This window comes from Pteropus alecto, unplaced genomic scaffold (assembly GCF_000325575.1).
Source record: "Pteropus alecto unplaced genomic scaffold, ASM32557v1 scaffold45, whole genome shotgun sequence".
NCBI lineage: Eukaryota > Metazoa > Chordata > Mammalia > Chiroptera > Pteropodidae > Pteropus > Pteropus alecto.
Window position 1 is genome coordinate 2,941,673 of NW_006442491.1, and position 27,831 is coordinate 2,969,503.

At 42.1% G+C, this 27,831-nt stretch overlaps 1 protein-coding gene and 1 non-coding gene across 13 annotated transcripts in view; one reads left to right on the top strand and one right to left on the bottom strand.

Annotated features, from left to right (window-relative positions):
- The window catches only part of RIN2 (Ras and Rab interactor 2), a 202,998-nt gene that overhangs the window by 3,798 nt on the left and 171,369 nt on the right, over nt 1-27,831 (bottom strand). For 11 of the 12 annotated variants that reach the window (XM_015597148.2, XM_015597150.2, XM_015597149.2 and 8 more), the window contains 5 exons: nt 25,146-25,237; nt 20,996-22,132; nt 7,211-7,516; nt 5,262-5,393; nt 1,017-1,180 (listed from right to left, as the gene is read on the bottom strand). In XM_015597148.2, coding sequence (XP_015452634.1) covers nt 1,017-1,180; nt 5,262-5,393; nt 7,211-7,516; nt 20,996-22,132; nt 25,146-25,237 — 1,831 coding nt within the window. The remainder of the gene's footprint in view (nt 1-1,016; nt 1,181-5,261; nt 5,394-7,210; nt 7,517-20,995; nt 22,133-25,145; nt 25,238-27,831) is intronic. The other variant, XM_015597153.2, reaches the window with a different exon arrangement.
- On the top strand, nt 11,330-11,480 carry LOC112471364. Its single transcript, XR_003043265.1, has one exon. It is a non-coding gene; the product is annotated as a small nucleolar RNA SNORA62/SNORA6 family (small nucleolar RNA).

The following is a 27,831-nucleotide window of genomic DNA, read 5'->3' on the forward strand; positions in this document are numbered from 1 at the left end:
CCTGCTTTTCAGACTTATGTACCTGGGAAGGAACTTCTGAGAATGCTGCTACCATAGAGAATAACTTGCTGAACTTTTCTTTCCTTGAAGGGCTGACTTTGAACCAAATGTACCTTTTGAGTATTTTCAGAGCAGAAAAGGCAGGAAAGGTGAATCTGGACAAATCTGTACCGCTTGGAAATTTACCACATGGCACATAGAAACAAATCGCAGTCTGGTTTTATAATTTGATTTGAAACTTTCAAAACATTATTCAAAGACATTTGCAGACTTACTCATAATTTCATAGACTATGAGCAAGCAAATCAGGGGTTGTTGTGTTAAGTAAAGATTTTTATAGCCCTAATCTGCCACTCCTAAGAAATAAGCTCTTTGGGAATTCCACATTCCTAGGCACCAGCTCACGGTCATGGGAAATTCCGGATGGGGACCCAGGTAGGACTTGGCTCAGATGCTCAATCTGAAACACAGGCCCTGACTAGCGGCCAGAGCTGATGTTGCCGATGAGATTCTGGGGTCTTCTGTTTTGGGGGGGATGGGGAGAGAAAAGAGAAGAGGAGGCGGAAAGACATTGCTGTACCTCTCCCTCTCAGTGAGACCAGGTCCACTGTAGCCTAACACTGCTGTTTCCACTCAGTCTCCTGATGAAATAAAATACCCACCACCTGTGCCAAGAGCCTCCTCCTTGTTTTCCTGTCTGCTCAGGTGCTCCGTATCCATGCTGAAGGTTTTGGGAGAAATCCCACCTTATTCTGACATTGTTTTCTTAAGGAGAGCAAAACTTGGGCCAAACCCACATATATTTTCTTAATATAAGCAAAACAGAGAAGTGAAACAACAAGGTCAGAGGGTGGTTTAAAATATCTCTTCTACCAATGATTCGACAAAGTGGGGACCTCAAGCATCCTGAACTGTGCGTGCTCAGCGAGCCAGCTCTGCCCTTCTGGAGGACAAAGGAAGCAGCACGCTTCCTCTCACCCTACCCCGACCCCGCATCACCATCATTGGCCACATACCTGAAAGTCATCCACTGAGGGGATGGTCCGGTTGGTGGTTCTCCTTTTGTGCCACTGTCTTAAGGTGTCTCTAGTCTCCGAGCTGAGCAGTCTCGCAGCTTGTTCTTCTTGGAAATTCTTTATCAGAGAAAGTGCCCCGTAGGCACTTGTCAAGTAATAGCCTCCTAAAAAGGATAGAAAGAGTGAGTCTCCAAAAGCTTCATACTCTGGGGATAAGTTTGGGGACAACAGAGTTAGAAGTTATGCTTTGTATTTTCTCAATTTTGTCTGCACACATTTCTTGTGGGACCACAGAAGCACGTGCCCAAGAGCACATCCTCCACGCCTCCATCTGTCCATTCATGCATCACCCCCATGGATGTGCTGGGTAACCCAGGCTTGTGCCAGGAAGGCTTGGCTGATAATGCCCTGTTTTCACTGATGGGATTCCCATTTCAACAGGTGAGGCATGCAAAATCTCTAAACTTTTTAAGTGCAATTGTAAAAATGCTTTGCCAGAAAAGGTCAGGCCTTTCCGTTGAGGCCTGACAGGTGAGGAGGCAGGAGAGAAAATGGGGGTCAATTGCTCCGGGGCCAGAACCATTTACTTTAGCAACAGGAGTCAATACATCTGGCAAAATTTCTCTGGGGCTTTTCTTTTAGGAATTAATATTTTCTAAAAGGTAAATAAAGCATACACTTTGAAAGAACTGCACAATGTACAAGTCTGTTCATGATAATATAGGTTCTTCAAAATAACTTCTGCATGATTCTCTCTTACTTTTATTTGGGGACCAAAGTAACACATTTAAGAAAAAAATAATTTGCAAGGAAAAGCAAGTAATGTCCCTTTAATGGTGCATTTAGGAATGATTTCTTATGCTTGGGGGAGTGTTAAAAGACTACAACACCGTGAAGTACATAGAAATGTGTTCAGAGTTTTGTCCTAAATTGTAATCTGGTGCCTAAGGAACTTGCGAGCACGGTGCTAAAGAACCACTAGGGGGCGTCTTGAGTGTTTATTAAAAAGTGCCTAATTGGGCACACACATTTTAAATTGAGAAACATTCTTTGTCAAAATACCTAATGAGCCTCTACTGTAAGCCCAAGACAGGAACAGAGCAGGGAATGGGTTTGTAAGAAACAGAATCTGAGTCCTTGCTCTACGGAAGTTTATAAATTTATTAAAGAAAACAGACACTGGTGGTTCATTCATGCAGGGACCAGAAGTTAGTTGTAGTTAAATGAGTTTTGTGCAGAAGTATTACTTTCACGGCCAAAGTATTTAGCTGCTAATGCAGGACTTTGAGTAACTCTCTTTCTGGTCAACAAGTGACAACATTCAAGATAGCAACTGGTCCACCGTCTGAGAAATGAGCAGAGCCACCTGCAAATCGCAGTGGACATGTAACTTGAGAAAGGAACACAACTTTGTGATTTTCAGGACACTGACAGATTTGGGGGTTATTTTTTATGGCAGTATCATCTAGGCCACTCTGAGCAATACACTTTCCATGTACACATCACATGTCAGGCTTTATGTTTAGAGTTATTTGAATAGTTTAAAGGCCCCACCAGCTGGGTATAAGTCCCCTATGGCAGCCCCCACATGCTAGTACAGAACTTTGAGTAGCTGATTTTTACTAAATACTTGCCCCATGAACAAATCAGCATCTGGCTGAGTGTGAAACTCAGCAGTACATTTAAATGCTACACAGGATTTCAGGAGAAATCAATACAGACTGAAGTATTCAAGAAAAAGGTGTCAGTATTAGAGCAGGGACTGGGAAGGGACTGTTACAATTGAGTTTGGTAGGGAGGATGTTTCCTTTGGACATCAAGGTTTAGACTATGGCTCTGATCTGTTCAGGTCACTAAGGAGAAAAGTCAAAATGCTGGAAGCACAAAATTGACCACACTTTAAAACATGTGGATGCAATTAGAATTAGGTTTAAATTTCAGCAAAACTAAGCCCTACCACAAGAGCTGAGCACTTAAAAGGAGTTCTTTTCCATAATGAAACTACCTGCTTAAACAGCAGAAAAGAGATGTGGTCACTGCCCCCAAACCAAAGAGTGTCTTGGGCAGGCCACAGAGGGTGGGGTCAATTATGCAGCTCTCTGCTCAGCAGCTTCTTTCTCCAGGGCTGTATAGCTTCTGTTAGCTGAAGTGCAGGCCTGATCTGTAACCACAGCCAACCCAACTGGGCTGCCCTGCTTTCCCAAGGAAGGTGGCCAAGAAGCCTGAGATAGTTAGGTAGAAGCAGGCTCTAGCTTAAGCAGGAGCTCACACAGGCTACTCTCTATGTCCACTAGCTAGGTCCTTGTCTTTCTCTCATGTGGGATTCCTGGAGGTGAGAATAGCTGTCAACAACACAGTACCCAGAGCAGTGTCTTGCTCTGGGAAAGGTGGCAGGAAATGGCTATCTAGATCCTCAGGCCACAAGATGTAAGCATGTTTGTCATAAGAACACATTGTCAGCAACAGAATGGTAATTTTCTGAGTGAAACTGGCATGCCTTTTCCCCAAAGCACCAAGAATTGGACATACTTATTATTAGAAGTAACCATGATTGAAGCTCACATACACACACAAAAAAACACCCAACCCAGATGCATACAAAATTATAAAAATGATATAATATGTAGCAATGATGCAAAATGTAATAATGATGGCCTGGAGATTAATGTATGCTTCTCTTGGTCCCTGGGCAACACCACATGCCTTTCCTGTCCTGTCAAACCCTGGGGCAGGGGCAGAGACTGTGAGGAAAACTCCAAGCAGGGCCTTGGTGGCTCAGGTTGTGAATAATTAATGCAGGGAGATAACCCAGGGAGAGGGCCGAGGGATAAAAGAGGCCCATTCATATCTGTCTGGAGTGTAGGGACAGGATGAAAAGATTTTCATCACTAATCCTGAGTCAGCACCAACCCTAGAGGGCAGGGGAGGTCGGACCTGGGGGCTCCTGGGAAGACAGACCCTCTGAAAAGAAAGCCACGCCCTGAAGACTAGGGGACCAAAGGGTATGTTCTGGGGGGTGACAGTGCATTTAAGTTCCCTCTAGGGAAAATCCCAGTATGACACATTCTCTGGGGAATCCTATCAGTGCACTAATACTCAGTGGAGAAAAGAAAAAAGGTCTATGCAACAATTGATCACTAAGGGTCTATCTGGGCTCTTACGGGAACACATGAAAATAGATTAACAGTACTCACAATGCACAGGCCTTGATTTGCTCTTTTTTAAAAAGACAAACTTACATATGAGTCCCAGTTATTTCTGCTTTTCAAGGCTGTGCACCATGGTGACAAACATCCAAATCATTTCCATGATAAAATACCTAACCGGTGTGTAAGGAGAAAGAATTTCTGCTAAAACATGTTGCGGTCAGGCAGACACAAGAAGAAAACTGAACTGCCAAGGTAATTTGAAAGCACACTGCCCAGATTTTATGCCTATGTATTTTTATTTTAACAATGAGCAGATACTATTTTTTAAATAGGAAAGAAAACTAATGTTTTAATTTTGAAGACAAAAATTTTTTTAAATGATGAAAACAAAAGATAGGTCTTCATCCGTTTCACTGATACAGCAGGACATTCTTCTGACAGTGAAAATATTCTCAAACAAAAGTTTGCAACTTCCTTTTAGAATCAAAGAAATCATTTCTCTTTTTTTTTTAAAATAGCATTTATTCTATTGAACAACTTTTTTTTTTTTTTTTCCATCCATTTCACTGATACAGCAGGATATTCTTCTGACAGTGAAAATATTTTCAAACAAAAGTTTGCAGCTTCCTTTTAGAATCAAATAAACCATTTCTCTTTTTTTTTTAAATAGTATTTATTCTATTGAACAACTTTTTTTTTTTTTAATTGCAATTAACCAATCTCGGTAAAGTATAATTTTGGCAGGGTTACATTTTTTGTGTTTTTCTGACTTTTCCAAATTCTCTACGGTGAATATGTATTACTTTTGTGGTCAGAAAAAAAGTCAGCACGTTCTTTTAAATTAACTCTTAAGATTTCAAAAAAGCACCCCCATAACTGCTTAATGGGTATGGGGTTTTATTTTGGGGTACATTTGTGGAGCTAGATAGCAGTGGTGGATTGTACAACATTGTGAGTGTACTAAATGCCAATGAACTGTTCACTTTAAACCAGTTGATTTTATGTTATGTGAACTTCACCTCAATGACAAAAATGAAAACAACACCCCCATGAAAAAAAGTACCCAGTTCCTCACACTTTTCCAAAAGCATGTTACCTTCTCCATGTAACAGTGAAGGGTCTAAGAGCTCCATCATGTACTCGATTTCTGTGTCCAGTTCCAGCATGTCACACTGAGCTATGACATAGGTCAGGACTGGCAGAAAGTCGTCAGCGCCATACATCCTCCCTGGGATTTGGAAGAAAGGGGAAGATGGGAATATTTTCACCAACATTTCTTTCTTTCATACCTTATTTGCTGCTTTTATTAGACAGCGAGGAGTCATCCTGGGGAAATGTGCTATTTATAAACATAGGTGGGCGTATCTGGAATCCTCTGTAGCCCATGAGCCTCCCTGCTGCTCATGTCTTATTATTAGCCCTAGCTCAGAATTTCAGAATGAGCATCTAGGAGTCAATGAACACGGAAAGATTTTCTCTCATTGTCATGAGTTACATGTTATGCAATCGGACACAGTACTTTTAAATAGTTTTAACTTTCAGCAAGTAGTATTACAAAACAATTTACACAGTATCTATTTATTATGTTAACTCTTTGTATCTTGTTTCCTATTGCTCTTTGTGCAAATTAATCACAAACATGATGAGACCAAATTCAAACCAAGAGTAAACAGTGGGACCAAATTCATACTGAGTAAACATCGTTCTTAACTTATTTAAATGTGCTAATTTAGCATGTGTTAAATAGATAACACATGATTAATATGTGGCAAAAAAATTGTAGTCTTTATTTCTATTTTTCATTACACCAGTGATTCTCAGCTGGGGGTGATTTTGCCCCGTACCCCGGGAATTTGGCATTGTCTAGAGACATTTTTTGCTGTTAGGACTGGAGGGTGGGGGTGCAAATGGCATCTGGGACGCTGGTGAACTTCCTACAGGAAGCAGACAGCCTCCGCAACAAAAAATTATCCGGTGAGGATGTCACTAGTGCTGAGGTAGAGAAACTGTGCTACAGAAGAACATAATCCTGTGTAGACTTTTGGAATCTTTTATAAATTATTTCCTGAACTACAAAAACATATTTTCCATATGTATGTGAAATACGCTGAAAAATTTCAGAGTTGTTCATATGCTATCATTTCTAGCCCAAGAGCTCACACGTTAATGTCCTTCCTCGACAATTTGCAAATGCACACACATTTCTAACTACTCGAGCAGTGGTTAATAGAGCCCATGTTTCTCTCTTTCTCCACAAAGCAGTTTCACCAGAGGAAAAGGTGGTAGTCATCCACCAAATTACAACAGGCTCTCTGAAGACCTGGAACAATGCAGGGCTCAATCACTCAATGGCTATAAGCAGAAGCACAGGGGAAATCTGAGGGCTTACTTCTCATCTTTGAAACTCTTTTGTGAATTCCAATTACACACTGCTTCAACTTCTAGCAAAGAAGTAAGAGCCGAGGAGATGGCTGTAATGAAACTGCATTATCGAAGCTCCTCATTTCTGACACATGCCGTAGACTGTTGACATAAACGCTCATTGGCCAAAATATAGTAATGATTATTGCTAATATTTCCATTGCACTAGGGGCTATGCATGGTTTGTCCCATCTAATACCCATCTTATGAAGAATAGAAGCATATCCAACAACAGGTTCAGACACTGTATTTTAGAAGGTTGAGTAAGGTGGCCAGCACTCCACAGTTAATTAACTCATTTGCAGAGCTAGGATTTGAACTCGAACTCCAGAGACAGAATCTGTATACACTACTTTAAAATAAATCTTTAATAAATTGGCATCGAAAAAATATCTTGTTGCCTTTATCTACATACTTCTTTGGTGCTGTTAATTTTTTGCATGTGACTAATTTGCCAGACGCCAGAGTAACATTTAAATTTTTGTGAGCCACTTGGTGAAATCAGAGATTGAATGAAAGAGAAATTGGGAATCAGAAAACCTGACATGTCACTGGCCCGGTCACTGGCCACATAACCAGCCATGGTGGGAAGTGGCCGAGAGCCTGGACTTCGGGCAGCCTTACCTGAGTTGCTCTCCATGACAGTGTAAATAAGCTTGCAGACCCTCAACAGCAGCATGACTTTCTTTTCTGGCGAATACATCTTCTGCATAGTCATGAATTTGACTTTGATTTTCTCCACATCCACAAAATCAGGGGTGGGGGCGAAGACCCCTAATTCCTGTGGATTCCTCTGCCGCACGAGCTGCAGGTTCTCCTTGAGTTGTTTCCATGAGCCATCGGCCATGTGGAAGTCCTTCAGCATGGCCTCCACGTGCCCCTTCAGTGGCTTCAGGATGCACTTGTGCATGGCTTTTTCCAATACCACGTCTGCCAAAGAAAGCATAGCTACTGTGACCATTGTCTGAAGAAAGAAGAAATGCACGTCTGCTTTCTCAGCACGGACATTGACAATTCTATTCTTTGGGTATAGAATGGACAAGTTATAACTTCATACGCACCCAACCAATAAAACTTACCAGCCCTATCACTCACACTGCAACATTTTCTTCTGCAAAGCCAGGAAGGGGGAATCTTTCCTAACAAATTCTTAGTTTATCTTGCATACAACCAATGCAATTAAATATGTTTGTTTTAACTATTTTTACACCTACAAGCACAGGCGAATATTTTGGAACAGTGGTCCCTAACCTTTTTGGCACCAAGGACCGGTGTTCCTATGAGAATCTAATGCCAGAGGATCTGAGGTGGAGCTGAGGCGGTGATGCTAGCGCTGAGGAGTGGCTGCAAATACAGATGAAGCTCCTCTTGCTCACCCGCCGCTCACTTCCTGCTGTGCGGCCCGGTTCCTAACAGGCCACAGACCGGTACCAGTCCGTGGCCCGGGGTTTGTGGGCTTCTGAGTTAGAAGACAACTTTTGACTTAGTCCTTCTACTGATCATCTAGTTGACAGGTAAGCAAATATTATTTTAAAGGAAGGATTTTCGAATAGCGAGCGTTCAAAATCTCTTAAAATATTTTCTGAGGAAATAAATTCAACTAAATACACGTGTTATTTTAGATTAGATTCTGGACCAAAACATTCTTTATTTCATTTGCCATAAAGGACATTAGTGGAACATTAGATGAGATTCAATAAAGTCTGCAGATTAGGTAATAGTGTTAACACTAAGTCAGTGTTAATTTTACTGTAGTTTTGTGACAGATGTCTCTGTTTTTAGGAAATACACATAGAGTAGTTAGGGTTAAAGGGACACAATGTCTGCAATTAACTCAAATGATTCAGAAAAGAGAGGTTGCACGTGTGTGTGTGTGTGTGCGTGTGTAAACAGAGAGGGAGGAGGATGAAACAAATGTGGCAAAGTGCTAATGTTCTGAGAATCTGGGTGAAAGGCAGACATAATTTATTTTTACTATTTTTGCAACTTTTCTGTAAGTCTAAAATGATTTCAAAATAAAAAGTAAAATTTTTTGAAGTAAGTTTCTATTCTGTTAGGAAACACTTTAGGTGTGAGAGGCATTGTTTCTCTTTCTTTCTTTGAATAGTTGCCCAATGGAGTAGCTTTCTTGGCTGACAGTAAAATGACCATAACCGTAGATCTGGAGATCCAGACTGAAGATGATTTAGACAATAATAAGCTCTCTGCTCTTTCAACTTCAGCTTTTCAATCTCAAATGTTTGCACATTCTCATCAAAGGTACCTGAGTAGCAACAACATGTAATATCTGACACTTTAATGTGATTCTATTTTTGGAAGCCCATGGATCCACTTACTTCTAAGACCAGAAGTAGTTATCTCTCTGGCCTTTGGAATTCCTGACACTGCATAAGATCACATTTAATCCAAATTATCACTTATTATTAGAAGGTCAGAGAAATCTAAGCCAGATGCACAAACACCAAAAACAATTTCCCATAACCTAAAGTTAAAACTGATGCCAAAAGTTAATGCTGACCCCACAATCATTAGCTTCCCCAGCCCAAGTTTTTCTCTGCTCTTCCACCTCCATATTCTATCCAGGAGATCTCTCTGTTTAAATACAGAACTTCGTTTAACTATAGAAATTCAGGTTGAAGCAAAAGAGGTTATAAAGAAAAACAGAACATTTTCACTTGATATCTGGCATTAAAACAAATTACACGGTTTCCATTGGTTATTGGTTATGTCGTGTTAATAATCTTGTGCAACTTCATGGCATCTTTGACTTCACCTTTTTTTAATTAAGATGAAACATCAATAATAGCAATTAACATTGAGTGCTCAGTTGGGTTCAGTTCTATGTGCTTTATCTCATTTTATCATCTACTTCTTGCCACAACTCTATTATTTTTGCATAATACTGATATTATGGCCATTTTATAGATGAGGAAACTCAGGTTTGGAGCTTTCTAATGGCTTGCTTGAGGCTGCACAACTATTTTAAACAACCAATCCTACTGCTTTTCAAAGTAAATGATCTCTTAATTCTAAAGTTCAAGGAACTTCATAAACATTCACGAGTTTATTCCTCTCTACCTAAAGGTTCCAAAAGCTACATTCATTATTATAAGTGACCACTACTCTGTTAGAATGAGGTCACTAAGGGGGGCAAGGTCATGTCAATCATTAACCAGGAATATACAAGGATATTGATAGCACCATTATTCATAATAGCTCCACACTGGAAACAAACCAAAGGCCCATCCCAATGGAATGGATGCAAAGATATATTAGTACAATGGAATTCAGAAAGGAATTCAGACAATGGAAAATTCATTCCACGAAAAAGAGCACGCTGCTGCTCCAGATGCAACTGGATGAATCTCACAGATATATTGCTGTGTGGAAGAAGCCAGACATAAAAGAGGATCTGCGTTAGCATTACATATATACAACAGTCAAAAGCAGGCAAATAAATCTATGACGACAGAAGTCAGTATGGCAGTTTGGAATAAATGAGGCTATGGGGATACTTCCAGGGAGTAGAGATGTTCTATATCTGAATCTGGGTGGTAGCTACATTTGTGTGCACTCATGTGAAAATTTGTTGAGCTGAGCATTTTAGATGTGCATGCTCTATGGATATAAGTTAAACCTCAATAACCATGTATAAATCAAACAGAAAACAACTGGAGACTTGAACCCCAAGGGCAACTTTTAACTTCAGAGTGAGCTCTGGTCACATCGGGGCCAGAGCATTAACACCAATCATCTCCAGAAGGTCCCGTGTTGCTCCTGGGGGAAGACAGGCAGAAAGCTCATTTCCAGAGGGCTGAGTGGGTCCCTTGTGCAGCCTTTGAGCTGTGAATTCCACCCTTAAGCATGAATGGGGCTGTGGAAATCAGTCAGGAGGGTTGAAAGCTAGGACCCATTGCCAAGTGCCCACTCTCTTGAAACCCAGAATGAAAAAAAATTTACCAAGGTTAAGATTTTTTTTAAGTACATTTTTAAAGGCCAGGATGTAGAAATAAGAAAAACTGGTCTTTTTGTATTGTTTTTCAGGACTTTACTCCTAACTCCCTCCCTAAATTGTTACTAAACATAGGAATATTTTTAAAAAGTCCAAGGGGCCTGGTATTTAGCTGGTTTTCTCCAGTAAGAAAAACAGGTTTTGTTCATGAAGGAACAAGAGTGATTTAAGGAAACAAAAACAAAAAATCTTTCACAATGGGACTATCTCAGAAAAAAAGAACAGATTAGTCACATTTCTTATAAATTACTATGTTTTTCCTATTATCTCTGGTTGCTTTAAATGAAAACAAACAAACAAACAAACAAAAAAACAAAACAGTATTCTAGGCACTTTACATGCATTGATTCTTCGCATCCTCAAACAAACCCCATGGGTTTTCATGTCATAGATAAGGAAGCTAAAACCCAAAGAGATCAAAGCCACATAGCTAGCAAGAGAGGGAGCCAGGATTTGAACCCAAATAACCTGGTTATGATCATTTTATTTATCCACAAACAAACAAGAAAATACTATTGAGCTACAATACTGCAAATTTTAGAAGTCAAATGTTAGCTGAATGACCAAAACTGGAAATAAATTTTCTGAAAATATTTATACAGATCCTATCAACTGTCCTCAAAGCTCATCCATAAAGGGGAATGGCAAAGAGCACAGCAGTTGCTTGGATGCTCCTCACCTTAATGGGACCTGATGCAGTTATCTATAAGAAGCATTAAATGTGTTTCTCTCTCGCACACTATTAAAGCTTAGGGTGAAGGCCAGTCTTGGCCAATGAACTTCTGAGCATCGGAAGTGTGCTATATTAGTGGCAGGATTTTTGCTAACACCAGTAGAGCTTGCTTCTATGACTGGAGTTTGATAGTACTCTCTGCCATATGCAGCTTTAAAAAAATGTGTTTCTCTCCCATGCTATGAGTGGTCATTTCCCTATTAGGAATAAAAGATAGAAGCCTTGTCCTTGTTGCTTCACTCTGACCTACAGCATAGATTCCAGAGAAGGCCAGGGATCAGACAGAGAACCATCACAAGACTGGATCATGCTTACCCAATGCTGCCTAAGAGGAACCGAGAGCCAGAGAGGTGAAGGTGAAGTCTAGAGAAGGTACCTGTCTTAGAGCACAAGGAGAATGAGGCCGGACAGCCAGCCTGGCTCTATCTTTCTAAGTGACTTTGGCCAAGTCACTTCACTATTCTCACTGTCATTGCCTTGAACTTCTGAACTGCCATCGGAATCATTGCTCGGAACTAGCAGTCTGGACCTGATTGATTGCTACAACAAAATGAAATAATTCTCCAGGGGATTCTAACGGAACCCAGAATCTCAACAACGTAATATTCAAAAGGTGCAGGTTGCAACCTAAAGTTTCTTGAAAAGATGAAAGATGAGGTTAAGTCATATGGTCTCTTGGTTAATTAGAGTTCTAGCATTTTGATAATTAAAAAAAAGTAAAGTGGTAGAAAAAGAAGCCCATGTTTGATGACAGAAGATGGGCATTTTTTGCATGGAACTTGAATTGTGAAATTTAAATATTTATAATCACTAACATTTACGTGGTACCTATTTCAAATAATAGTTCCTAGTCTAAGGGGATTGTGTGTATATGACCTTGCTATACGCTAACCTTCACTCCAGCCTTCTGAAGTAGGAACTAGTGCCATATACCCACTTTGCACATGGACACGAAGCTTAGACATGAGATGACTTTCTGTGGTGGTGGGGATGTGGTGCAAGCGTGGTTGTTCCTGCTGGAAACAAGTCAGGAGATGGCATGATGGGCCTCCCTCTGTACAAGAAGGGCACAATGAGTCGACCATTTCTTTATGTGCTAACATATTTTCCTTCGGCTGTATAATTAGATGAAGGATTAGAACTGACACTGACTGATTGATACTCAATGTGTTCTAAGCACTATTACATACTTTACAACCCTTTGCCTGAGATCAGTACATAATCTCTATTTGTCTTAATTTAGGTTCTCCCAGAAGCCAACCCTGAGACAAGGACTTGAGCATGGGCAGTTCATGCGGGAGGTGAGCCCAGGAAGCACTGGAAGCAGACTGGGGAAGTGAGACAGGAGGGAAGGCAGCCAACGCTACATGCTTTGTGAAGCCAGTTATCACTGGGGGCAGCTGGGGCTCAACCTTGTTGGGAAGTCTCAGGCACGGTGTAGAGCATGCCTCAGAGCTGTCCCACCAGAGAAGAGGCAGCTGGGCATCTACACAGCTGCTCCCCTTGGTCCCTGCCTGCGTGCTGCTCCCGAACACTGGGGAGAGCATTTTCATCCTCCCTGGACAAGGGGAGGACATTTCCATCTCTGGTGGCCTAAGAAAGTGTCAGGTAAAATATTGCAGGCACTGGCAGTTGGAAATGAAACAGGCAAGTGAGTGCGGTGTGTGCGCAACGGTGTCTAGCACATCATAATATATGGGAAGAAACTGAGGCACACAGACATGAAGACATGACCGAGCACACACGGCTCATTGGCAGCGAAGCCGGGGCTTCCAACCCAGCAGTCCAGCTTGAGCACTTACTGAACCACCACACACTCCTGCCTTTTAGCTGAGAAACTGATCCATCCCATCTCGACAAAGCTGAGATGTGACACCTAGGCAGCCACAACAGCACTCTGCTTTCCTCTGTTCAAACTACTCATAAAGCAGCCCACCTGGTGTCCCAGTGGCCCTCGGGTCAGATGTGAAATCCAAATGAGCAGTTTTCTACTTTGTGACCTTGAGGGAAGAAGATGACCTTTCCAGGCCTCAGAATCCTTATGTGTAAAATGGGACCACTCAGAGGTTCCTGATGGGATTTTTGAGAGGGGTGAGGAGAGCTCGCACAATGAGTACCTCAGATGTACCTGACACCTAGTCTGCAGGCAAAACCATTGGTTCCCTCTGTCCCTTTTGAATGGGAAGTATATGCCTATAAAAAGGGCCACCAGGTTTAATGATTCGGGTGCTTTTTTTTTCCTGTGCTAACTGTGGTTTGCTTGGTTTGAAATGGGAACTGAAAGTCCTTTGATAAAGTAATTGTAAAGCCACCTAGTACATCTTTCTCTCATGTCTTCTTACTCTTCCTCAACCCCTCCCATGCATAGGAACAAAGACAGAAGATCTGAAGTATGACCCTCTTGGTTTTCCTGCCCTGAAACTCCCAGAGTTTTGTCACAGCTTCATTCTGTCCCCATCTAACAGCTCAGAACCACAGATGAGCTGAATGTCCTCGGCAGCTATGTATCTTTCAGAGCGATGGGAATTGAGAGAGACCCAATTCCAGATGAGAGTGTGTGGGATGAAGGGTGGGTTTGATTCATTACTAACTGTTTTTGTTCTACTAACTGGGGAGGGTCCAGGTCATGCTGCTGTCCCTGCTCTATAGAGTCTGTCCACTCCTGGTCCCTGGCATCCTGGCTTGTCACACTGGTCCACAGGTGTTTATGGCCAGCATCCAATTTCATTGTTTGGTATCTGACCTAAAGAGATTGTTAAAGAGTTCCACTGGGATGATCTTTCTAAAATGCTCTGCACTATCTTAAAAACTGAGACATCTCCTGAGGATGCACCCTTGCCTTGCCCTCCATTCCTTCTTCTCAGCGCATCCCCCACAGATGGCCCAAGTTCTCGCTGAAACCAACAGGCCTTCTGTGCCTTTCCATAGGCTGTTCCCTGTGTCTGGTGAGCTCCTTGCCTTTCCTGATGTGGAGTCCCAGGAGGCCTTGCTTTTAGGTCCTTTCCACATGCTTCTCCCCGCTCCCTGAGAATTCAACATTCTTAGTTGTCGTTGCCATAGCAAACACTTCTGGAGAATCAGAGCTCGCTCCTTGAGGGGAAGCCCTCAGAACACTAGACCTGGGGGTTGTGATGTAAGCCACCTGTATTCCCAAGTCCAAAGGCCACATGCAGCATGGGCTCCAAAAGTGACTGTTGACTTGAACTACAAACCCTTCCTTTAGGAGGCTATGTGAAAACTACATTTCTTCTCCTTAACCCTAAGAATGTAGGAAGTGTGACTCTGGTGATAAAGTCATCACCCAGGTGTGAGGCAGCCAGCCCCATCCCCACAGAGTCCTCTGTCACCCTGCAGAAATACCTTGTACCAAGCTTTGCTTTAAGTATTATCAGCATTGTATACTTTGGCCCATAAAACATTAAATAAAGAATGCTTTACCATTAAAGGAAGATCCCACCAGCCCCGCAGAGGTGGCGCCAAAATGAAGGTGACAAGCACTGAAGTGGTGATTTACTTATATTATTATTCATTTTGGTGTGCTTCAAGGAATGGTGTTATGCAAGAGTAAAGGCTATATTCCTATAATATTTTATGTATGGAATCCGTCACACTGATTTCAGTGCCTTCTAGTAAAAGCCCAGAAAAAATGAAGGAGGGGAGGAGAGACCAATTATCCTTACAGAAGAATTCCAAATAATTTATGTTGATCCCCTGGCCTCTGGGAGGTGGAGCTTAGTTCTACCCTCAACCCTTGAGTGCTGGCAGGGCTTACCTGTTTGCTTCTGAAGAATAGAGTATGAAGGGAGGGTGGCATTTAATTTTACAGAGAGGAAACCTGGCAAACTTGACCTTGCACTGGTGATCCAGGGTAACATCAATGGTAAGTCATGTGCATCGCAGGCACCCTTTGCTATAGGGTGACTACACCTCTGCAGTTGTCCTCCTTCCTCATAAAATGGACTAGAAAGGCAGTGTAGCTGCCCCATGAGATGTAGGAAAAGCCTGCCACATGAGTCAGTTTCAGTCTTAACTTGCATCCTGGCTTGACCTCGCTAAGCATTTATTTCCTCATCTATAAAACTGAGTATAATAAATGGGATCTCCCAAGGCATTAAGGAGATTTAAGGGGATTCTATGCATAAAAATGCTTGGTAAACCATCAAAAAACACACATGGGTGAGGGATTATGGGGGCTTTCTCTTGGTTCTGTTAAAAACACAGTATGCAAGTAATATATACTATTTGACTAGACAGGAAGGGGGCTGTGAATTCTGGCTTCTAAAAGAAGTCCCTGAGTCTGGACAATAAGTGAGAACCTCCACGATGGACATTGTATCTGAGGGGAGAGAGTGGGGGCTGTGCCTGTATGACTTGGTCCCCGCTGAGAGGCTGGGTGAGTGAGGCAAAGCTCTGGGTGGGATCCCTGGACAGTGAGGGCTCCTCCACTCAGTGCTTGCCTCACCATGACAGCCAATCAGAGCCACCCTTTTGGCAGTAGTAGAGTTCTGGGAAACATGTCAAAGTCTTAAAGATTCTCATGCTTCCATGTCAATCAACATAGCATTTCAGGTGTCCCTTGCCTCACGCTCTCAATTCCTATATGGATTCCTCTTTTAACTGGTGATGTTTCCTGCCCAGAAGGTACTTATCTCTGTCTTGAGATGGAAGATTCTACAGTCAGAAAATATCTAGTACAGATATCTTCATGTGCATTCTTTTGTGATGCCACCCTCAAACCCCTCCTTGTTAGAAAGGGCTCTCTGAACTACTGGGCTAATAGTTTCCTTGTATAGAGTATCATGGAGTCAGGGACTCCTGGGCAGAGAGTCTTAACTCCAGAGTTGCGAACCTTCTTTTAGTCAATATAACATAATTAACCCATTTTGATGCCCTAAAGTAAAAATTATATTACAAATGATGCCCCAGGGGAAAAGAGAAGTACTTCTCACTGTAGTTTTCTATCTACTTAAACTAATTTTCAAAAGTAATATAGGCATTCTTTATATATGCTGCAAGAAGTCAATTCTTCTCTTTTCTCTCTACCCTTATGAACTGTACGAAGATGTTCACATCTTCCCTGTGATATGATCACACGGACTAAATCAGAAACCAGATTCAAGGTTTTAATCTCCACTTTGCACCAATATGCCTCTCTGGTCACATCTCTCAGAATGACTATCTAAAAAAGGGCAGATAATAACTTGAGGGCTTAAACCAAACTGTGAATTAAAAATTAAAAACAAGTCACACTAGATACTGAAGCTTGAGTCAGACTTATATACCCATTTTTTAAAAAGTATTTTGAAGCAAAGTAGTTATAATTGTTTCACTCCTAGGGAATCACTTAAAACTTCCTTTCTTATTCATGCTATGCTTTGGAATCTAACTACATTTCAATATTTCTCTATTAAAAAAACAACAACACATGTACATGTAAATTGACGTTCTCTTTGAAATATGTGGGAATTGATTTTAAGGACACTTTTTTTTTTCAATCAAAGTGCTCTTCAGAGAAAGTACATATTTTCGTATACAGTTATGAAAGAAGGCAAAACAGTATTGTCTTTCACTATTGATTTTCATGAATACAAATAGTTGGGTTTTTTAGGTCATTGTTGATAGTCTGTGGTGGGAAGTTGGAATGAAACTGAAAATTTTGGATTACTAACATTTTCAGAGTTACACATATTTTGTTTTCTTGAAACGAGACTTGAAAAAAGAGGTATTTCCCAAGATTAACATCAAATTAGAAGTAAACATTATTTTTGCTTGAATAAAATCAAAACACACTAACCACAAAAATGCAACTAGTTCTGCAAAATGGAGATTTTACTACCAGAAATTTTGGGCTAATTTATCCTATTGGTTGAAAAAGACTGAAGCAAGTGTGGTATGATATGAAAACTCACCAATAAGAAACACATATTGGAATGAGTTATATCACACCCTGTCTATACTTTATGGGGCAGGACACACAAGTAATGAGAATACATTCCTCTGTTAATGAAGTTACTCATCCCAGCGCTTCTGAGTAGGACCCAAAACTGTACACTGTTTGTTAAAGCATCTGTGTATTCTTCCATGTTCCACTTTGGAGGGGGGATAACTGTTCAGAAGGGAAACATAATGTGTAGCCCTGGAATGAGCAGAGAGCTGGCTCACATGGGAACTCGCCACGTCTTTATCTTCACTGGCTTTGTTCTCCAACCAGGAGAGTGAAGTTGATGTCAGTAACTAATATTAATTTAAGAACCTCTAAATGGCAGGGCTTTTGGGTGGAAGCGCTTTAAAGAGTAGTCTAAACAGACTGAAAATTCTCTATGATAGGACACAACCATTTAGAGTAGCAGTTTTTCATTTTTGAGATTGACTGTCATTTTATACTCACCTAGAAAGTGCTGGCCTAAAGGGTTGTAGTAGGACCATATGGGTAAAGTAGCAGTGAGTGAGGGCTATTTTTTTCATTGGCTCTTCTCTATGCAATTGAAGAACAGCTCTCTGAAGAGGACAGATTAGCACTATCTCCATATGCTGAATGCATACGCACATGGTCACTTTTCACATATGAATGACGGCTCTAATTCTATATGGTTCAAACCAGTAAAATGCCTCCTTCAACTTCCTTAATTTCAGGATGAAGATTCTGTAAATCTAGGCTTTACATTTAAATTCCCACCTCCTACTTCAGAGCTATATCTCCTTTAGAAGTTGTGGGAAAGGAGGACAGGACTAGAGTTTTTTTAAAGTAGAGAACCCCAACTGGCATTCTTGAAAAGCCTTACTAGCATTAGTAGACACCTGCTCGGAACAAATTTGAGGCTTGAGATTCTGGGGATGGCATTCAACATGAATTCATTCAAAGTTGAATTGTATCCTCCCAGGAAGTGAGACATGGTGGGAAAGAGCAAACAACACAGAGAGAAGACCTAGTTTGAATCCAGGCTCTCCTGCTTACAAGCGGCATAACCCTCTGCAAGTCCCTTTTACATCTTGACCTCCATTCCTAAATTTGCAAATCATGAACAATACCTACATAAATGTACCAACCTTAACTTGGTTACAAGGCTTGCAGGAGTCACTGTATTAATAAGACCATAGTAAATTAGTGAGTCTTTCATTTAGAAATATGTAAAAATAGACAACTAGACTAAGTCCATTTTCTTATCAGTCCTAATCTAGTAACTTGCACATGTAAGAGAACTGGCTTTTTAAAAATCAAGGTCACCTCTTTCCCAAAAAAGATGAGTTTCTCAGGTTAACCTCTGCTCTGGTTTCCACCTTCCTTTCAATTTCAAAAGCCCAGCACATTCATTTCACTTTCAAAACAGAATGATGGTTTCACTGGGGAAGTAACAGCTATGAAGTGCCTGCTTTAATGCAAAAGTTTCAAAAACCAAAACAAACAAACCAATAAAAAATCATGGTAACACCTACATTGGTCACACCCACACCTCCACAGAGAGCTTTAGTCTGAGCTGCCTCAACAAAGGGTGAGCCTACTACTCCAATTCTCCTTAATTTCTTTTTTAATTTAAAAATTTTCTTAAATTAATTTTTAAATGCGATGTAATTATCATATAATATTGTATTAGTTTTAGGTTATGATATAATTAAACAAATTTTTTCTATTCCTCTTAATTTCTGACAAGAAAATATGAACATAGCAGCAGGGGGTTAAGATTCAAAAAACATGGGCTTTGATTCTCACAGAAAGAAGTTCAAATGCTGTACCTGCTGGTTACTAGCTGGTGTGGTCTTGAGATAAATGGCTCCACTTGGTAAAGCCCTGCACGTTTTCCCTCCAGAAGGTTGATGTCCATGCCAGCCTCATAGGATTGAGACCAGGACTCACTGAAATCATTTAGGCAGGCTGGCTGGCTCAAACTAGGGGCTCCACAGCTGTAAGCTTCGTTTTTTGTTATAATCTTAGATTTTAAATTAAAAGCTGCATCCTTCTGGAGCAGCAAAGTGTATATTTGTTTTGGGGGAAAAGAGGCCTTGTGCTCCAAGAGCAAGTGCCATATCTGAACTTCACTTCAAAAGGAGCTGGCAGAAGACCCTTCCCAGGACCGGCGCTTTGGTTGGTGCTTACAACTTCAGCAAGGAAGGAAGCAAAGGCCCTTGTCCCCTTGGGAGCCTTGTGTCTGTGGGCTGGTCGGTGATGCCCGGCACATAGCTCAGAGATGACATCAGTGCCTGCCTCGCTCTCCCCCTGGGCCCATTCAGAGGAAGCTTCTTGGGCAGGTTCCGGACCCCTGTTAATATGTCTGAGCTAGTCTCCCCTGAGAAGTGGGCTCCGGTGGGATGGGGGAAAAGAGGTGGCCTTTGTGGCTGTTTTGATTCTCCTTGAAGCCTTTTTCAGTCCTAAGGCACATCGCAAGAGCACATTCCTTTTGGCCTCTCTCTTCAGCAACAGCCCAGCTCTAACCACGCCTCACGGACCCAGGCTCAAATCACAGAAAAACAAACAAGGCTTTGATTCTGTTGTGAGAAAATCAGAGAGCTGTTGAAACTCACTTAGAGAAAGAGAGAGAGGGAGAGGGGGTGTGTGTGTGTGTGTGTGTGTGTGGAGAGAGAGAGAGAGAGAGAAGAGAGAACTCTCTACCACTCACTGTTTACTACTTTCCACAAAAAGACTCAATCAGAAAGAAGAAATTTGTGTTTAGCTTTATAAACTGCCTGGAAATGTTTGGTAGCTCTTTTGTCTATTGTTGCCCAATGAATGGGGTCTCTGAAATTAGCCTTGAGAGTCAACCTTCTGAAATTAAAGAAAAAAAAAAAATCCCTTCAATACTCTTGCCCTGGAAAAAAAAGACTGCTTGCCAAATTCAAATTTTCCTTGGCTAAAGTAATCACTAATTCAGCCCTTCAATGAGGTTATAAAGAAAGTATTTCCCTTGACTTCAGAGAGAACACCTTTCATGTGACCTCTAAACTATGTTACTTATTTTAAAAGATACGGAAAATAAACTTTCCCACCACTTTTTTTTTTTTTCTTATTCCAAAACAGTACTTATTACTGAATTCTATAGGATTAATTAGAAGCCAGCAGGGCAGTTACTCTTTTGGGAGAAGGGTGACAAGGTAGGGGTCCGGGGGGCCTTCTAGATGCTGGTCACATTCTGCTTACTGAGCTGACACTTGTCCCACAGGTGTGTTCAGTGTGGAATCTCATCCAGCGGCACCACCATCATCTCTGCACTCTTCTGATTGTATACTATACCTCAATAAAAAGTCCTTCCCAAACAAAGCAGAACAAAACACCCACTGCCTCTTGGAAGACTGCAAAAATACCTTTCTGTGCATGCACAACCTACAGAGAGCCACTTTCAGAAAACACTCAACAGTCGTGTCACATACACGGCATAAAATCAGGCAGGCAATTGGATCCTCAGAAAGCAAACTTGATTCCCGAACAGAACCTTTCTTCAGTTCCATCAGTTGCTCCCCAAAACATTTCCCAGCCTGGCATGAAGCAGCCATGTCAGGTATAACATTAGGTCTACTTTAAGAAGCTATGTTTCCATTCAAATCTGGTAGGTGGAATGTTCTGCTGTTTTGAACTCTAGAGAAAATTTCATCCAAGATAACTAACACGGAATGCACTGTTCTATGCGGTTATCATATGTTTTATATTTTAAAAAAAGGCAAAGTGGGTACTCACCTATTTGGTCTTCAGGGATCAGCGACTCGATGGGAGGGTCTAGTTCCGAGCTCTGAGACAAGTAGTTCTTCACCTGGGTCATGAACTGCCGGATGGTCTGGAGCATGTCTGTACTGGACACATGGCATTCCTTGTTCTCCTGCAGAAAGCTCACGTAGTCCTGCACCAGGCAGCCAAAATAGGTGCACTTGTCCCTGGATAGTTCGGCAATCCTGCGGACCATGCGCTTCTCCGGGGTCATGAAGGAGCTAAATACCCCGCTCATCTTTCGGAGCTGGGACTTGACCAGCTTGGGTAGCACGAAGGAGCTGTTCCTCTTCTTTTTGGACTTGATGGGGGGGGCCATGGTCTCCTGGTCACTCTCCCCTTCGTAGTCCTCCAGACTGCTGTTGGTGTCGGCCTCGTAGACAAACAGGGGCATGCTGCGGTCGAACTCCAGCGAGTCGGAGGAGGAAGTGGAAATGCTCATGTCGCTGAGCCTCTGTCTGCCTCCATGCCACGGGGGCCGTGATTCAGAGCTGGCGGGCTGGGCCCTTGTGCAATCCCCTGGGGCTTCTGCAGGCGGGGCACCACCTGGGCTGCCAGCTGTGCCCAGCTCCAGCTCCCGCTCCTGGCCGTGGCAAGGCCGGCTGCTGGTCAAGGTCTTTGCGCCGCCTTCTGCCTCAAGAAAAGAAGCCTGCTTCTTCAGCCGGGGTGGAGGGATGGGGGTTGGTTTCGTTCCAGGCAGAGCTACGTTCCCATGTTTGTTATGGTTGACTGTTTCTGGCATGCTCGCCGGGGTTTCAGTCCTGGACAGCTGAGGGCTTGTGCGCAGACTAATAATAGCGGGTGGTGGGGGCCTGGGTGGGGGGGACCGAGGCCTCTCGGTGCCATTCGCGTTGGGAGTCCTTGTGCAGGGCTGCTTCAGGCCTCCACTGAGGTCCTGGCTGTGCACTTTCAAGAAAAGAGGATTAATAAAACACAGAGCTCCGTTGGTCTGGCTGCACTCCAGCTCTGAAGGCGTCCTGGTTTTTATAGAATGCACTCCATTTATAAGGCAGAGCTGACGGGAGGCCGGACAAACACCGTCTGAGGAGAGAGGCCTATGGGGAGGTGGAGGGTTTGGGGGTTTGTTGTCAGCTGGAGAGCTCCAAAAATCTGAAAGTCATTATCAGTGAACACAAGAATGTAAATACAGTACACTTGGGCCATTCCTTCACAAATTAAAAAAAAAAAAAGCACACTTGCATGACTACGCTTGTCTTTGGAGGGGGAGGCGCTTCACTTGGTGTTGCTCCCCCCGCCCGCTTTAACTGCATTCCCTTACTGGAAAGGGTAGAAATGCTGCCAGGCCCAGCTGTAAGCTCACAGGAAGGCTCTAAGGGCTTTCACCTTCAAAGCCCTTGAGAAATGCCTTGGCTAACCTACAAAGCAAGCCCAGACTTTTCACAGGTGAGGAAAAAAGAACTGCAAATGTTATAGTATAAGCTTGGAGAAGGCCATGGAGCTCCCTGACTTTACAAAAACCAAGTCCATTCACAAAGCAACACCACCCTTCCCAATCTATTCCTGGGGGGGTGCCCTGCAAAGGGCATATTACTTCCCCTTTAATGGGTAGGATCAGCAGCTGGGCCTGGGGGATGTTACACAATCTGCTTGGGGTTTTATGTGTTCAGCATTAAAACCCCCAAAGGAGGAAAAATACACTCATGGGTCCCATCAGCAAAAACAAAGACAGCAAACTGATGCAAATGTTAAGACCAAGTTCAATCATTTATCTTTGTGGTTTGCTTCCCAATCTCCCCAAATCCTATAACCTCCTCACCGAGGCCACACATATTCGACGCACTTTGGAGCAGTGCACATGGACTATTGCAGCTATACTGCTAGTGTCCCCTTTGACAGATGGGTCTCAATTTTCCATGCAAATCAAGGGAGCAAGTGGTGGTGATAAATTAAATGTCTGTTGTAATTTCCATTTGGAATAGGTCATTCTCTCTTTATAGCTTTGTCTTGCTGTGTTTGCTTAAAATGTGTTTCTTAAAATGGCTGGTAATGGGAGGATGGGGAGAGGCTGATACTGGGAACCCTTGCCCTGCCTCATCTGTGTTGCAATCATGCCAGATATTGGGGCTTGTGTCATCTGCTTTCTCTCATCCTTCCTTCCCTTCCCTCTAGTTCTGTGCTGTCCAATATGAGAGCTAACAGTCAGTCACCTGTGGCTACTGAGCACTTGAAATCCAGCTAGTGTAACGGAAAAACTCAGTTTTAAATTTTATTTACTGTCACTCAATTTAAATTTAAAAACATGCTCAATTCAGTTACTGGAAACCTTTTAAGGAGGTCTGGAATTTGGATATGTGAATCTACCTTTTAATGAAATCAAAATACAGATCATGTATTTCTGATAAAAATTTAGTGCCTAAACAGACATGCTGTAAGGATAACATACATACTGGATTTCAGTTAGTATGGAAAAAAGAATGTAAAATATTTCATCGAATCTTTAATATTGATTACACATTAAAGTAACATTTCAGATATACTATATTAAATTGATTATAAAACAATGTCATCTGTGTCTTTTCAATTTTCTTTAATGTGATTACTAGGAATTTTAAAATTACACACTGGCTCACCTTACATGTATTTCTATTGGCCAGTGTGGGTCTTGGTGGAACTGCTCCCACTGCCTTCGGGTCCTCCTTAGACTTCTACTGCCACCACCAAAAAACTTTTATAAGGCTTAGGACACTTAGCTCACATGTTTTATGTTCCTCCCATAAAGACTATAAACCTGGGTGGTGGGGTAGGGAGACAGACACTATTAACCTGTGAACTCTTTGTGTGAGGCGTAGTGCCTGCCACACAGCAGACCCTTCAGAAATATTTATTGGGCAAATAAATGAGGTACAGAATTTTAAAAAGTACTGTCTCTTCACACAATGGATACTGTGTGCACTGACAATTATGAGTTGAATATATATTAACTAATGTTAATCTCATTTGATTCTGCTTAGTGGCCACTAGAACAAGCTACTTTTGCCCTTATCTTTGCCCTTATCCATGACATCACAGTCCTTCAACCCTGGCACAAAGCATAACACTGCACTCTGACCCCTGGACCAGAGGTCACCAGAGAAAACTGAGATCTGGTGCATGTCTTCAAGTGGCCTACAGTCTAGCTGATTATATCCAGGCTTCTCTATGAATTATGCGGGCTCTCTTGGCAATGAAACCTGCTTCAAAGCAAGTTTTGATCAAAAGAAAAATATGCCAAAGGGGGAACATGCACATTTTTATTTGCTGGTTAAGTATCATAGTTTCTTAGGGCTTAGGAATCCTGGCATTTGCACTTCAGAATCCCAAACTTCTATTCAAATACTAGTTGAATAGAAGTTCAACTACTTGTCTGAAGACTGAAGCCCTGAAATCTTAAGAGAATTCCTCTTCTCATCTAGGTGGGCAAAAAAATTTTTTAAGTTAAACACATACGAATTCCCTGCGGGACAAAAGTGAAATGAGAGAACTGTACGTCTTGATCCCATTGTCAACCACTGTCCAGCAGCATGGTGTTGGGTTTATGGGCACTGGCAAAGAGGGAAGAGGGAAAGAAAGTATCCAGCTGGCTGGCTGGAGCGAGGATGCGTGGCAGTGTAAGGGACGTGGCCCAGAACATCAGAATCAGAACTAAACAAACAAGAGAGGAAGTGAGCCAGATGTTACTGTAGATGCCTGCGCAGCCAGATTCCTGAAAGCACAGAAGTGCCGTCAGTGGCCGTGTGTTCCTCTTGAATAAAACCTGTGCACGCGAGAAGCCCTGTGCTGGGTTTCCCTTTCTGTCAAGTACTGCCTTTCCCCAGCAAGATGACACAGAAGGGACAGGAATTACACATTGTAGAAGGTTGCATTATATTTGGACTTGGACATTCTGGGTAGTTCAAACTCAAAGACACTGAGGGGATGTGGAGGTTACCCAGGAAAACTCAGAACTGGTTTAATGTCCGACTTAGAAAAAGATTCTCAAAAGATGTGATTCAGGGTCCTCATAGACCCAAAGTTTTACGCTCGAGATGGGGATTATTTTTCGACGTTACATTGTATCAGCCCAACACTGACTCTGCTCCATAGATTCAGTTTAAGAGAGACCAGGGCAGGGGCCCCCACTTACTTAGTCCCAGCTGGGCTAGTTCTTCAAGCTGAGCCTCAGTCTTGGCTGTTGAAATGGCGTAAGGCAACTTCAAAGTAAATGGCAGAACATCCCTGATTTTTCAAAAAAGAGAATATTTATAATTACATGTCATGTTTCTATCTCTTGCCTTCATGTCCATCCTAGAGCTATTTTAGCTTAAATTATTTAAAATGTCCTCAGTAAGCACCACATTGTGCCTAACCAGAACTTACCTTTACTGGTAGTAGGACTGTAAGATTACTACTATTCCTGCCTATATTAACACAGTCAGGACAGGCTGAGAGACAAGCCTTCACATTTTCAGTATCTGTAGTGAGGACCAGGTTTCCTTCTAGGGTGGCTAAAATGTACCTAGAGTTAATACCGGAACTGCTAATTAATTATGTCGGTGGATCGATCACAGACATAAAACATTGTCACTAATTTGCTAGATGATCTGAATGTTGGACCCCAACTTCCTGGGCAGGAATGTGTAATCCTAAACCAACATTTATTATCTCACTGCCTTACACATGGCGGATTCTCAGTGAATATCGAGATGAGACTTCTCCTCGTGTTTTAAGTTAGTGTGCGTGAACCCACAGGGGGGTTTTATTATACTGCATACTCTGACTTTCAGGAAGTCTGGGTGAGACCAGAGATTTGGCATTTCTGTCAAGCTCCCAGGTGATGTTGCTGCCCCTGGACCACCCTTTGAGTAGCAAGGCAAACCTACAGGACTTCATGCAACAGTTCTGCTCCCAAGCAGCATGGCACTATGTGTAGACCAGCAAACACACACATTGCAGCATTGCAGACCAAAAGGCCCAACAGGAAGATGGTGAGCTAGCACCAGGGTGCTTCCATGGCCAAGGCATAGAATCACCCCTAGTAAGCTCATAGACCATGACCTCCTGCTTTCTCATAAAGGGTAATGGCAGGCTCAATAAAAATTTGTTCATTTTCATGTACAAGGGTTGGGACCATGCTCTAAGCATTGGTGACAGGGCTCAGCACGATGCCTTGCCTGATATGAACAGAGAGAAAGTATGTTTTGAATAAATGAATGAATGAATATTCAATAACAATAATGTCATTTTTTAATAGTGGTACTGGTCTTACAATGAATTGATGCATTCATTCAACAAATGTTTATAATCATCTGTGATGTGCCAGACACTGTTCCAGGTACTGAGAATAAAACAAAAAAGTCCCTGCTTGCCTGAAGCTTCATTCCTGTGGACACCTACAGACAATAAACAATTCTGCAATCTACAGAATATATGAGAAGGGGATGTGTGCCATGTATAAAAATAAAGTTCAAAAGAGGAATAATAAAGAGTGTTCGGGTGTGAGAGTTGGCCAGGGAAGGCTCCATGAGCCAGTAACATTTGACTGAAGATCTAAAGGCAGCCAAGAAGTAAATCACAAGGAAAAGAACTTTCCAGGCAGAGGGAGCAGTAGGTGCAAAGGTCCTGGGGTGAGAGAGGGTCTGGCATGTATGAAGAACAGCAAGGGGCCACTGTGCCTGTAGTGGAGTGAGGGATAAAACTTGGAGCTTCTGCCTTTGTTTTGTCTATACAAGATGCCCTGGAAATTTCCACTGAAGAGAATAACTATACCAAATAACTTTTTGTTTACGGTGAGAACAGGCAACATTGTAGGCTACATCAGATTAAATCTAGATGACTGAGAATTCTGGAAACCTTGAAGCTATTGACAATGAATAACAAATTAGAAAGGTGAGTGAAAAGAACAAAACATGAATAAAATGCAGTAGTGTCACAAAGGCTCTCACATACCAACTCCTCACAAAAATGCCAGGAGTTGATGGTCAGGAGGCTCCTCTTTCTTAGGGTGTAAAGCCTGAGTCACCTCTTGCTTCCAGGAAACCCTTTCGCCTGCCCACAAACGTTGTGAGCACCTCCTTCTACTTGTCCTATTGCATCTACTCTAGATGAAGCAAGTGGAACCTTGGGATGGCAGCATCTGTAATAGCAGCTGCTTGATTTCAGAGATGCAATGACCCTGATTAGAATCTTAACTGAAGATCAGCGGGAACCGGAATTTTGTAATGTCAAAGTATCATGCAAATAAATATATGTTTCTATAACTGTAACTACTTAATAAATATCTACTGCCTTTAGACAATTTGCGGGGAAAGCCACATAGAACAAAACCAACCTATGTTTATTTTAAGTTTTTACCATGCCCACTGTAGTACCTGGAGCCTAAATATCACATGACTGGTTTTGGTTTTTCTTAATGACATATATGATAGGAAACAACACCTGCCATTTGCTAATTGGTGGTTTTAGGCTTTGATCTATTAGAAAATTAGATGTTGTGCATGAGGCCTCTCCCACTGTGCCAACCAGGGCACATCACAGCATCTCCTTCATGCATGAGCATGCGCGCAAACACGCACACATACACAAAAGGGGATACTCCCTTCTCACTCACACCCTGTTAAGGAAAAAAGGAGTGCCAATGCTAAAATTTGCATAGTAGACAAAATAAAGACATCTTAGGTATAAATATTTCACCCAAGAGTTTTAGTATAAGCATAATCAGATTTATATTTTTAACTTTGCTCTATATTGTATTTCTGAAAGGAAGGAGACTAACTTTATTGAGCACCTATTATTGCATCACACCGGGCACCTTAACTTGTGTGAGGCTCACA